We start from the raw sequence: 13,680 nt of genomic DNA, 5'->3' as shown, positions 1-13,680 counted from the left end.
GCATCGATTGATTAAAAATGTTGAATATTAGCCAGCCACTAATCAACAAAATGGTCCTGCTTGTTGATGTGCACAAAACCAAAAAAAAAGGCTTATTCCACATTTATACATTGCATTAGATAGTTGTTTTTGCTCTTACAGACATGCACCATGCATTTCACACAAGTACAGAATAGGAGTTCAGTTGAAGTGGCAAATTTTGCTAGTATTTTCCTACCATAAAAAGCTTCATATGCCAGAGCACATTTGAGTTGCACCAGAAACGTTGGCAATGCATTGAAATTCTTCGAATGTATGTCTGTTTGGGCACTGGCTCTATGCATGAAAGAGTGAGATTGTGCTTAATACCCTGCAAAGTGTTGTATCATCACCACTGTGGTTTGAAATCAAACACCACCTGACAAGTTGTCTGCCTTCTCACTTTCAGCGGAATACATATGTATAGCTGCACTTGAAATCCTGTTGTGACAAAAAGATGGTGGTTTCAACACAGAAATTAAACTTGCATGTATAAAGAATTGCATGTATAGTTTTAAGAGGACATGCTTGACTCATTAAGCACAGATGACTTGCACCAATTAACCTGATTCAAATCTAATAATGAATAAAGCGTTAGCCAATAATATGATAGGGTATCAATAAATCACCCAGCCCACATAGTCAGCAGGCCCAAGCAGGCTTCTCATTGCAATGCAGAATTATTGTGGGGCTGTTGCTTTTCTAATTTCCTAATTCTTTGACGACATATCTTTTGGGGGAAGACAAGCTCCCAGTGATATCGGTAGAATGAAATAAGCCATCCTGGTTTGTCAAACGAGTGTGTAGCTTGAATTAGGGCTTAGCTTTTCATTGCGAAGATAAAATACATATGTTGCTGATTGGTTACAAGCATGAACCCACATTTTCAACCAACAAGGACGCAGCACCACCATTGCTCATGTAGAGTACCGACAAGGGGCTAACAATATTACATGTGTGCAATCCTTCCAATATTATTGCCTTAACCATCGTGAAACAGGAACACTTAGGAGAGCAGCTGCTTGCCGCCATGCCAAAGTGACATCCAGTGCAAAATTTTAATTGAGTTTGAAACTTCCTGCTGCGCTGAGTTCATGCTGAGCTGCCTGATTGAAAATTCGACGCCCAAGTGATGTCATTTAACAAAATGAAAGGCAATGCACACTTATTGCAGCCATAGGAATTGGAGTAGTATGCCTACTAAGCAAAAGAGCTTTTACAGTGGAGCTATATATGGCTAGGCAAAACCAAAATCTGTTCGTCCGATGGGTGCAGAAACTGTCAGCAATAGCTCGAGAGCTGTTGCCTTCTTCCACAGCTGGCACAACTCGGCGCAACTGCACGAACACACTCGTGCCAATTCTTGTGCATTCGTCATCGTCCTCTTCCGCAGCTGGCTCTGTTGTGCAAAAAACTATCAGCATCAGCAATGGCTCAAGCGTTGTCTTCTTCCACAGCTGGCTTCGTTGCCGCCCATCATTCCAGAGTAGAATTTCACTTCTGTTGTCGTAATGGGGAGACTGCGTTTACGGGGGTATGGGGATATGAGCCATTCATTGTCTTACGTGACGGACAGATTTAACAACAGAGGTGATACGCTAATGTGTGTGCGTACCTATCGGCACGATGACCACCAATCAGGACAATAAATTTGTTCGTACTTTGGTAAAAATTATGTCACCTCTGCGTCGTGCGCTGAACAGCTTCGCTGGTCACCCACTTTCACAGAGCGGAGCGGTTCACGATATTTATTTTTCTTGAGCGGTGGATTAACAGTAAGCCCACTTGTGTTTTTGGCGGTGCAGCTGTAATTGTGCAGCTTAATTCAGGGGCAAGAAGCAAGGCATTCAAGTGGACTGCTGCAATTTCACAGTGCAATTAGTTGAAATATCAATGAACATATGTGGTCCAATGTACAGCTAGTTCCATATTTAATTAAATAGAAATAAGACATCTATTCAATTCTAACAGGTCGCTACAAAGACAACCCATACGGGTTTCTCCATAGTGGAGCTTCGTAGTTGAAAAATTCGCAAGGTGGAGTTGTACACCTACAAAGTGAAGTAATCCACCTTTTCACGTTGTTGGTTTCCACAAAATTTCTTTGTCAATCGGCATCGCTTTGAGCTTTTAATGAGTTACACTAAATGCTGCCATCTGCTATCCACCTAGTTAGTTTAAACGGTGAAGTGATTGCCCCAGAAAGAAAGTAGGTAGTCCTTTGTTTGAGTCCCAGAACAGGACGAATTTTTCCTCATCTGCAAAGTTTTTACCTTTGAGAAACCTGTATGGGTCTCCTTTGTAGCAGTTTTGTATAATTGAGTGCATGTCTCATTTCCACTTCAATATTTACTTCTCCACCTTGCATGTTTCATAGAATTCCTCTATCAAGTTCCACTCTCGTTTGACCAATTCAAGGCTCTTCTGACTACATTTCTTGTCACCCTGGCATTGCATTCCTATTAAACAAGCAACTATGTATGTGCCTCTTTTTTTTTCAGATGACTGTGAAGCTATGGAGCAGTGATAAGACCATCAAGAAACTCGCAGTTGTGAGCACACACACTTGATGTCGTAAAAAGGAAAGCTGTGGAATTTGGAATGTGTCGCAATGAGGACATGAAGGTTTGTAAATGTACCTTGAGCTTATGCTTGCGACTCTCAATATATTCCTAATTCCATGGCAAACTAGGAGATACATATAGGAAATGCATAGTACCTTTGCTTTTCGTATTTTCAGGCTATTTGCTTCTGTGAGTGTAGTTGGTGTAGCTGGACTCATTGTTGCTTACAGCTGTTGTGGCTGTCAGTGCATGCCTTCCTTCTTCATGCTCTGGCTTGGATAAGCAGCACTGTAATTTTGTTGTAATCCAATAGAAGCCATGTTAAACGAAAAGTTGTGCCGGGTATGGATTAGCATCAATTTATAGCACTAGGTGGCAGTCTGAAGGGGTCAGCTGAAGGTACTAAATGATGCTAAGTTTGGGATGGCCTGACATGGCTGCTGCTCATCTTTAGAAGCATTGAATGTCATATGTGGCTGCTCCTAAGAAATGTGCCTTGTGTTAGTGTTAGTTTCTGTTACGTTTATTTGTAACTTAGTGTTTGGTACACAAAGTGCAGACTACAAATGCAAATGATTTCATTTGAGCTCTCAGGACTGTGCGATTTGTGTGTTTCGTGCAGGATAAGGAGGTTCATGTGCTCACCCCTTCGTAGATTTCTGAATGTAGCTAGAAATCACTTGTGGCAAAGCCTGAAAATTGTGTGCATTTCATTTCTGTGTACAAGGTAATAAATACTCTATGCTGCTTGCAGGTCTATCTACTTGATGGAACAGAGGTTGATGAAGAGGCTTTCAGCTGCTTGGCTGAATCCGTTGAGAGTGGCACTCATACATTCATTGTGTGCAATGGTGAATGGATTTCAGGCAAGTCGATTCAAATATCGCTACTTTTACTGAAAAGGCACACATGCTAATTTCAGGTACACTTTGTATACCAGATGTTATGGTGATGTTGTGGTGCTGTTGTGGTCTAAGTTGAAGTTCATGCTTTTCAGGCGACGATGAAGTCAGGTCATCGAGCAGCAGAGACCTGGCACCATCTTTCGTTTCTAAGGTAGAGCTCTCTTGCAAAAACCTTGGCCAGGATGTGCCGGATACCTTAGACAAAGGTGCATATCTTCGACCACCAGAAAAACAGGAAGTAGTGAGAATGATAGCAGCTGCATGCCGAAAAGTGAAGGACCGACCTTCTGCGAAAGAAATCAGGAACATCGCAAACTATGCTGGTCGGCAAATTCCCACATTTACTTGGTGACCCTAATTCCAGCTCAAACTCAGTTTCCTCAGTGGGCCTAGCCTACAAGACTGAAACAAGAATTGAGAACACCTGCAGAGGCTGTAAGCGTCTCGCAGAGGCACCCTCTGGTAGCACAAAGACAAAAAAACAAACCTCGAATTCTTTGTGTGACTGCATTGATTGGCAGCCTGTCACATTAACGCCTGATGAGCTAGAATCATCAAAAAAAGTTTTGGCTGAGCAAGCATCGAAAGCACCATGTGAAGAGGACATCCCCCTCCAGAGGAAGGCAATGGGACAATGCCACCCTTTGATCAGAGCCTTTATAAATTCTTCAGAGCCAGTACACTCAACCAAGGAAATTAAGGAGATGTGGCCATTACTGTTTAAGAAGGAACATCTTCTCGACCATTTCCAAAGGTATATGTTTCATTGAGCTACTAGGGGACTTTTAATCATATTGTGTAACTATAGTAGTATAAGCAGCAGAAGACAGAAACTGAAATGGTTGCCTAAATTGAACAAAAGTACATTGAAAAATTGAGGAAGTTGGCAGTGAGTGATTTCACCATTCTTCTGTGATTGGTCTGGTCTGAGCTTGAGAATACACAATTCTTAACAGCTATGCCCATGTGAGTTCCAGGAGCAAAGTGGAAGTGACGAGCTGAGTGAGCAAGTAGGTAGAAACATGTCACCATCGGTTCCAGCAACCCGCCGTGGTTGCTCAGTGGCTATGGTGTTGGGCTGCTGAGCACGAGGTCGCGGGATCGAATCCCGGCCACGGCGGCCGCATTTCGATGGGGGCGAAATGCGAAAACACCTGTGTACTTAGATTTAGGCGCACATTGAAGAACCCCAGGTGGTCAAAATTTCCGGAGTCCTCCACTACGGCGTGCCTCATAATCAGAAAGTGGTTTTGGCACGTAAAACCCCATAATTAAATTTTTTTTTTTTTCCGGTTCCAGCAGAAGGGCAATTGCCTTTCAGCCTCTCTTCCTGTGTTTGCTTCACACTAGCAGTACCCACAGTAACCTTTGTGGTTTCAAGCAGGGGTATTTTGAAGTAGTGCAGAGGCATCCTGTCAAGGCTGTTTGTGGGGCAGTGACTGGCCATAACTGCTGTAAAATAGCTCTGCAGTAGACTTCAGCAATGTCGACTACAATAGTACTCTTACTGTCCATATCTTGTTGTGAACAGCATTTGAAGCAACTGCATCTGAAGCTGGGGCGAGCTTTTAGCTTTAGCTGGAAGCAGCTCAGAGTACCTTTATGGACAAAATAGCAGCAAAGAGGAATTTGCCTCGTTCTTTGGACATGGTGACAATATTTCACAGCAGGCAAAGGAGTTAATTTATGTGTACTTCAGCAAGACTGATTGATTGATTCTGTAGTTTTACGTGCCAAAACCAGTTCTGATTATGAGGCACACTGTAGTGAAGGGCTCCGCATTAATTTTGACCACCTGGGGTTCTTTAACATCAGCTAGATCCAGACAGAAGAGCTGAAGCACATATAAGCTAAAGAATTTCAGGTTTTCTGTAACGTATATCAATTCGAAATTTTTTGCACATATGCATACTTGAAACGAAAGAAGCATGTAAAATAAGGCAGATAAAGTTGTAGGGTGAAAATTGCCCCTTGAATTAGTGTATGCAAAACCACGTATATATCTATGTTTATGCAGCGCAGTTAAAGCATGCTGAAGCATACAGAGTTTAGAAGCTGTAGGGCATAGAGAAAGCCGCTTAGGTCTGGATGATGCAAGAATGTAGGTTATGTATACCCGCAGTCTGCAAACCTGCCCTCTAGCTTGTGAATTGGTCGAGGATAGCAGGACTGGACTGTTTGGGTATTTGTAGGAAATGAAAATATGCACCAGGTGCTGACTTGCAACTAAACTTGCAACCATGGATTGAACACGATGCAGCAAAATTATGTGTTGATGCAGACAACACAAATGTGCTAAATGATTAAGAAATATAAGAGGCGTATGCCTCTACAAGTATTTCTATGATGTACCAATGTGCCCAGCTCTTTATTCTTCCATATGTAAGAAATATATGGGTACATAATCGCATTTTATTCTCTGCATCTCTTTTTTTTAAAACTTTCAAGACTTTTTTAAGACTTCGAATGGATGGAAGGCTGAGTAACATACCCAGAGATGTAGTGCTGCTGCTTACATTGTTCTTGTGCTCAAACACGGGGGTGACGCAGTGCTGGAGTGGAGCTTGAAGATAACGCAAGCAGAGACCAGTTTGGGTGACAAGGATGCTGCATCGGTCGGTCTTATACCCCTTGTGGTGTCCTACTTCATAGATGACCTCAGCCAACTCATACCAGTACATGAGGTAAGAGCCGGTGTTAACATGCATGCATTGTATGCAAGTCACATGTGCACAAGGTTTAGTCAGTTGTTGGGGTGTAATGTTGGCAGTAGGCGGTCGGTTAGTGGTCATTCTTTGATTTCTGCTGCATAAATGAAAGATTGATTATCCTTGCTTTCTTTTTAAAGTTGTATGTGGCTGTACCTTCAATGTACACCACAACGTGCAGCCTGTAGTTACGTTTTACAGGAGTTTCCAAATATATAGCACACGCAATAACAAATCTCGTCCTTTCCTCCACTCCCGCAAACTCGCTGCCAAACAAACAAATTACAGATTTCACCTAAAAACTTACTCTAGATGTATTAAACACAGGAAAATCCCAGAAGACCTTAGAATTAAGGTTATTTCCCTTCAGACTATTATTGGAGTGGAATGCTTTCTTAGAATATGCGTAGCTCTCTTTAATTTATATTCTCGAACACTGCCGGGAACAACTTATGATAATTACTAATCAGCTTGACAGCATAAATTAACCTGAACTGAAAAAAAGAGGAGTTGAACAATTCGTAGAAACTAGGGAGGAAAACCTACTAGAGAAAAACTAACACAAAGGTATTGGTACCACAGATCCACCCAAGAAGACTGCTATGACTTCTACAGCACATAGCTCCACCGATAGTGCTACGAGCGAGCATCCAAAGCACTGCAGCAATGTAGTAGACATATCACAGAGTTGAAATCCCGATGAAGTTGATCTCCTCAAACGTGGTCTGACATTTTGTCTCGCGAACAACGCAGTAAATGAGTGTGAACTCCACAAGGATGTAACAGTTTTCAAGGTGCATGCGCATCAAGGGATTCTTTTTCGATAGGCCAGACATAGGAAAACAGGATAAAGACTCTTAGGCCACCTAGCACGTGGACACCGGAAGTCGAACAGTGCCCTTACTTCGAGTTGTGCATAAAGCTAATATCAAAGGAAATTCTGGAGTCAACGCGGCGTTGCCGCTAGAGCATAAATTTGTCCCCCGCTCAACACCAAATTCTTAAAGAATTTGCGGAAAGAATGGATATTGTAATAAAACCTGCAGACAAAGGTGGCAGTATTGTAATCTGGCCTATAGAAAAGTACAAAAATGAGGCCTTCAAACTGCGCGACCATGCCCATTACACAAAACTTGACTCTGGCCCGACTTCGGTTTACAGCAACCTTGTGCTAAGTACAATAGCGGAGCGCCTGTCCCAGGAAGTGATCACCCAGTCTGAATATAGCTTTATGATGCCCAAGAATAAAAAAGCAGGCCGCTTTTGTCTTCTTCCTAAAATACATCATGTTCCTGTAGAAGAAATATTCGCAGCAGAAATCCCAGTACGGCCTATAGTGTCTAATAACAACACACCCACCGAGTCACTATCTAAATTCTTAAATCACCACTTGTCAAACATCCCGCCCACCCTCTTATGTTTTGTTCAAGACGCCTCACTTCCTTCGAATTATCGACGGCATTAACGCCAACCAAATACTCAGACAGCGCTATTCTAGTAACTTTAGATGTTTCTGCCCTTTACACTAACATACCCATGAGTGAAGGAATTGAAGCCGTATCAAAGTCCCTCACGGTCAGTCCTCAAGGGCACGCTCCTGAAGTTTACCTGTCACTCCTTAGGTTAGTTCTCACGCTAAACTATTTCTAATTCGTTTCTACTCACTACCTGCAAACTTTCGGCACAAGCATGGGAACACCATTCGCTCCCACGTATGCCAACATTTTCATGCGGCAGCTTGAAGCAAACCTCATATAAAATCATACCCTTTAAAACCCCACACCTATCTGCGTTACATTGACGACATATTTATAATATGGGAACATGGCATAAGTGCGCTAACCAACCTAATTAGCCATTTCAACCACTTTCACCCGAGCATAAATTTACAGTTCACCACTCTCCTAGTCAAATCAACTCCTTCGACACGATGGTCTACATAGAAAATGGAAAACTGAGAACAACACTACCGGAAGCCTACGGATAGCCAGCAGTATTTGGACTACACCAGTCATCATCCATGACACTGTAAGTGAGAAATTTTTGGCGGACAAGCAAAACCAAGAACAATATTAAGCGAAGACGATTATATCCACCATCTAAATGACTTTAAAGCAACGCTATCAGAAAGAAACTGTCCACACATTCCTCTCGACAGTACTTAGGACGTCGCACCAAGATTGAACAGGCAGCCGGAATCACCTAAGAAACAGCCTACATCAGAATCAGAGAACCCACCAGCTTTTATAACAAAATATTCTAATACACTCCCGAACATAAACAACATCCTACAAAAATAGCACCCAATATTATCAAGTAACGAGTGTCTGAGAAAAGTGTTCCCGGTGATACCAAGAGTGACCTATCGCCCCAACAGAAATTTTAAAGACATGTTAGTGCATGCAAAAGTCAGCCAACATCATTCCCCCGTAATAAAAGCATGCTCTCGCTTCAGTTGCAAATACTGCAGGCATCTTCAAAGTAACCTTAAAATTAAAAGCACCGCAAATGGCTACGTACACAAAGTGAAAACTAGCTCTACTTGCAGTAGTTCCGATATAATATGCTTGAGTGATCCTTCTGTAAGAAAGCATATATCAGTAAAACGGGACAATCAAAGAACGTCAAGTTAAACAGACGTTGCATGGACACAGCTAAAAAGCTTGCCAAAGGCGTCGCCGAACATTTCAACCAACCAGGTCGTAACTGATGAACATAATCTCTATATCCTGCAGTCAAATTTCCATTTTGCTTGAGACAGAAAATAGAGAATCATACCTCATCCATAAATTCAAGACATTGCAACCGATTGGCATAAATGTTTGAAAGGGAAATTTAGAATTTATTCGCTGTGCTAAATTTTAAAGTATGTGGGCAACAGCACTTATTTATTACTGAGTTGCCCTGTATCCCCCTCCCCCCTTTTTCAATATACGTGTACGTAGATATTTCTTTTTTTGGTTGTCAACAGTATTCCAGCCTCCCCTCCACCCTTTTGCTTATATTTATTGCCCTCACTCGCTCATTTATGTATTCATAACTTTTTTTCTTCCAAGAGCTACATTTTGTGCCGCTAATTTTATTCTCTCTTTCACCGAAACGATAGTTCACTGGCCTCCAGTGAAGCAGATAGTATCCCACCCACCCTTGTTGTCCAGGCCTCTTCCACGAAAAATGGAACCTGCAGTGACAGGTCAGTTGGCTCACACATGTTGCTTCTTCCACCGACATTGAGAGCACAACTTTCTCCTGAATTCTACACCCTCGCCGCTAACACACCTTCAGTAGTTGCCTCGCCAACCCGCCTTACCCTCTCTCCCCTTTAGAAGAAACGCACCTATATATACTGTGCCAAAGAGAGCATATGTCGCCTTGAAAAAGACAAGTCCACTTATTGAAACGTTGGCTCCGGCTTTCACCTTGTTCTTGGGTTTCTCATCATCTTGAATTTCCATCTCCCGCATTCACCTTGTTTTCCCAGTAGTTTTCAAATGTAATTGAGCTATAATAATCTAAGTATCTTTGGGCCACACAACCACATCAGATTTTTCACTCTTTTAACATTATGATGCAGCTGATGCCTGATAATAGAAGCACTGTTATTCAGGCAAATATTTCTACTGTAAAACCAGTGGAACTGTCAGGCTAAAGGTTATACATTATTGATAAGACTCAATTTTCAACACGCAGGAAAGGTGGTGTTATTACCGGTTACTTGTGATGTCATTCTTTCAATTGGGTGTACTATCGGCCAAAAAAGTAAACGGACCACGGCTTAGGTGGCCGGAGCAGCTGCGGGACAACACCGGGATGCTGCTATCGTGCTGCGCGTAAAGCCCCTCAATCTCCCAAAGTAGCGCCATTCACTTCCCTCCTCCTCCGCTCGGCGCGGCCTCGATGGTGGCGCCGCCGGTGGTGGGCCTGCCGTAGCAGACGACGGCTAACACGCTAGGGGAGGAAATCCGCAGAAAAGTTCCTTCGAGACCTGCGGAGCAGTTTTTTCAATCGAGATATTTTTTCGTCAGTCGGTAACTGGCCTTTAGAATTTCGTGTTCGAATTGCAGAAGAAAGAGAAAAGGACCATTATTCAAGGCGTATTTAAGGCATAAAGTGCGCGCACGTTGAGAGTTCGTGTTGATGAAACACGACGCATGCACGCGGTGTACTTAAACACGCGCGTAATTAGCAAAGTTTCAGGTGTTGACAGCGTGAAAGTATGTGTACGTGGTTTCGTAGGTTCATTTACGTACCTGTAGGATAATTTTGTTCGGCCGGCGCGTAAGAGATTGCTGACCGCACACAGCCGGAATGGCTGTGTGCGGTCAGCAATGCCTGGTAACAGGGCCGTTTTTTCCATTGCGGGGTGCTTTGGTAATCGTGACGATATATTGTTTTCTTTTTTTTTTTACAAGTACTGCTCCAGGAGGGCACATGTAATGGCTAACGGAGGCCTCTGAAGAGCACGTGACATTACAATAATGCAGGCGTCGCAGGGAGTGTTCGCATACACAATTGACTGTCCGCAATATTATATCCCCTTGGCATGCACAGGCTTCGGCGGGCCCCATCCAGCCCTGGTTCTAGCTTTGGTGTTCCCGTTGCCGCTTGGGTGCCCTGGAGGCGCCGTCAATAATACGATATAATGACAAATGTTTTAAAGGAATGACAAACTAGTAAATAAAATTTATTGAAAATCGTGCCGAGGCGCCAACTTCTAAAGCAGTGCTAGCGCGCCCGCGCGAGTATTATGAAACGCCAACAAGGAATTTACCGGCCCACGTACGACTCTACGATCAAAGTGCACGTTAAACATCCCCAGGCGAGCTAGATAATGTTATCCGGAGCCATCCACTACGACATGCATCCTAGCTTTAGTCGATTCGGAACGTTAAAAACGTTAATCACCACAAACCAAATCGATACATGCGGGCGTACATTCAAAGCTGAAAGACTGCATCGTAAGTCATATTGAGCCTTGCAAAAGCATCGAGAATGTGTTAACGTCTGGTGGAGCTCAAAACACACCCTGAATAAAGTCGCTTTTATGTCACAGGCCAGCTGCAGATGCGTGCATTTCACCGCAAGACGAAACTACATGAAACAAAGACAGCACATTCGAGAAAAAAAAAAGTCAAACAACGCGCTTTTAAGCGCGTTGTTTGACTTTTTTTTTGACTTTTGACTTTTTGACTTGACTTTTTTGACTTTTTGTTTGACTTTTTTGTTTGACTTTTTTCCACGCAGAGCATGCGCACACACTTTTTCGAAGCGCGGGAACTAGGCTCGAAATAAGAGGTTGTGAGTAGCCGTGCGTTCAATGCCACTTCCTCGAAGTCAGCCCGCCCGATCCTGCGAATCCACACTTTTTTGCACTGTGCCCGCCGGATGGCAAAGCAAAAAGCTTTTTGCCCTCGCTGTGTCTGTTGCGGCAACCGAAGGCGCAGCAGCATGGCATCGCAATTAAGTTCTCGGCCCTACACATTCTATTACGCTAACGCACTGCGTCAGTCCGCCTGCCGTACTTTCGTCGCGCAGGCCCAACAATGGAGGTCGGCGCGCGCTGGAAAGAAAAAAATATAGAAAAGCGCGGCGCTTGCTTCCACGTGACACCGATTGGCCAATGGGGGAGCGGAGGAGGCTGGGGCGACAGGAGGCATCGAGGAGGACGCGCCAGGGTGAGTGGGGTGTCGGGAAGATCTAAGAATGGCGCTACTTTTGAAAAATTGAGGGGCTTTAGCTGCACGCACTGACAGCGAGAGTGCCCCGAGTGCCGCCAGACTTCGCCCTCACTCTCACGCGGGGCCTTATCACGCTTGATAAATTTCGAGTGGGCCATTCAGTTACTCTGGTGCATACGGTAGTGACGAGGGGACCGTGCATCGCCAGTAATCCAGCACATGGCACTGTCGCACAGTAACGGACGGCCGCCGGGTATTAAACCGCGGCATTGAGAAGGAACGAAAACCCGTTCTGATGGTTGTTTTGCTTATTTTCACCTTATCCTTCATATTAGTGCATGTCGCCGATGTCCACCGCTGCTCGATTTTAGGCAACATAACGCAAGTAGCCACAACGGCGGCTACGGTGATGCGCGCTCTTTCACGCCGGTGTGATAAGTTCCAGGTGCCAAGCTTTACTGAGGGCACGGCTTTTCTGTCGAGATTACTTTTCCGGCATTGTCTCCAGCAGTGCGTTGAATATTAACGCGATAGCGTTAAGGAGCTCGTGTCGCAGAAAAGCCGGTGTCGTCGGCGTCGGGTGTCGGCGTCGGTATCGGCGTCGGCGTTTGCGGCGTTGACCGTGAGCGATAAATCACGGCAGGCGCTTCATAAATAAAAAGCAACTTCCAAGATTGGCCCGGTGGGAATCGAACCAGGGTCTCCGGAGTGTGAGACGGAGACGCTACCACTCAGCCACGAGTTCGATGCTTCCAAGCGGTGCAAACGCGCCTCTAGTGAATGCGGTGTTGCCTTCGAAACGAGCCGTGGCAAGTTATACTGCGGTGTATATCGGTAATTATGAACATGTAACGTACAGAAGTCACAATTACACGAGTTGCGAAGTGCGTTTCCGCTGCATTTCTTCTGCGCTTTCCGCACACGCAGAGCCATCTTGCGGTAAACACAGAAGACCCCCTCCTCTCAATGTACGGCGCTGCCCCGACAGGAGGCGCGCCGCGCGCGCATTGGGACCGCTGCCAGGCGCGTCGCAGGACTCCCTCTCCCCTGACGACGCTTCGCCGTGCTCCCGGTCCTTTCTTTAGATTACTATCTATCTCTCTGCCCGTGCCGATCGCGACGTTTGGCTGGCGTAGATCGTTTCCCCTCCGAGACACCGAGTTCTTTGGTTCGTTCCGTTCGCTCAGGCGCACGTTTCGTTGCCGCGCCTAACGCTGCGTTGCTCGACGCTCACCGCGTGATAGGTGGGCGCTAAGTCCGATGCGGGGCGCATCGTAAGTGATCGCTGTGCCGTAGCGCATTGTCTTATACCCCTTGGCGGGTCGACGGGAACGCTGTCGCGTCCCACTCTTGAAGGCGAAGCTTAAGCGTCCTCCAATTTTTTATATCAGCGACTCCTCTGAAAACTGCTTCAATTAGCTACTACAATGCATAGGCCATTATGAAACATTACAAAAGTACGGCCAGGAAGAGATAATTGTGACGACGAATCGGAAAAATTAGTCAGTCGTGAAAGTTTATTCACGGAAGCATTCCATGGCTTGAAGGGGTCCTCAGTGCGACGAAAAGTTGCCGCCGACCGCGATTACTTGGCTTAGTCACCTTGGCATCGAGAGCGCCGCCGCTATAACTTCGGATGTCCGTGCGTGTGTGCAGCGCTTCCAACACTCGTATCACGGCGCCGTGAAAGAGGGTGCGTTGCCGTAGCCGCCGTTGCGGCTACTTGCGCGATGTTGCATAAAATCGAGCAGTGGTTAATGCCGGCGACATGCGCTAATATGAAAGACAAGGTGAATATAAGCAAAAC

General features: G+C 44.9%; 1 protein-coding gene across 5 annotated transcripts in view; it reads left to right on the top strand.

Moving 5' to 3' along the window:
• The first annotated feature begins 2,613 nt into the window (after positions 1 to 2,613).
• The window catches only part of LOC139051623 (uncharacterized), a 36,197-nt gene continuing 25,130 nt past the window's right edge, over positions 2,614 to 13,680 (top strand). For 3 of the 5 annotated variants that reach the window (XR_011509452.1, XM_070528566.1, XM_070528565.1), the window contains exons 1-4: positions 2,614 to 2,643; positions 3,337 to 3,448; positions 3,580 to 3,693; positions 6,038 to 6,171. Coding sequence is in view for 3 of the 5 variants with exons in the window: in XM_070528566.1 (XP_070384667.1) it covers positions 2,620 to 2,643; positions 3,337 to 3,448; positions 3,580 to 3,693; positions 6,038 to 6,171 (384 nt within the window). In the remaining 2 variants the exon portion in view is untranslated. Of the gene's footprint in view, positions 2,644 to 3,336; positions 3,449 to 3,579; positions 3,694 to 6,037; positions 6,172 to 8,103; positions 8,224 to 9,301; positions 9,389 to 13,680 lie in introns of all 5 variants that reach the window. The other 2 variants (XR_011509453.1, XM_070528567.1) reach the window with 2 other exon arrangements.

This window comes from Dermacentor albipictus, unplaced genomic scaffold (assembly GCF_038994185.2).
Source record: "Dermacentor albipictus isolate Rhodes 1998 colony unplaced genomic scaffold, USDA_Dalb.pri_finalv2 scaffold_13, whole genome shotgun sequence".
NCBI classification, from domain to species: domain Eukaryota; kingdom Metazoa; phylum Arthropoda; class Arachnida; order Ixodida; family Ixodidae; genus Dermacentor; species Dermacentor albipictus.
The sequence above is the reverse complement of the archived record's forward strand: the minus strand, read 5'-3'. Positions and strand labels throughout refer to the sequence as shown.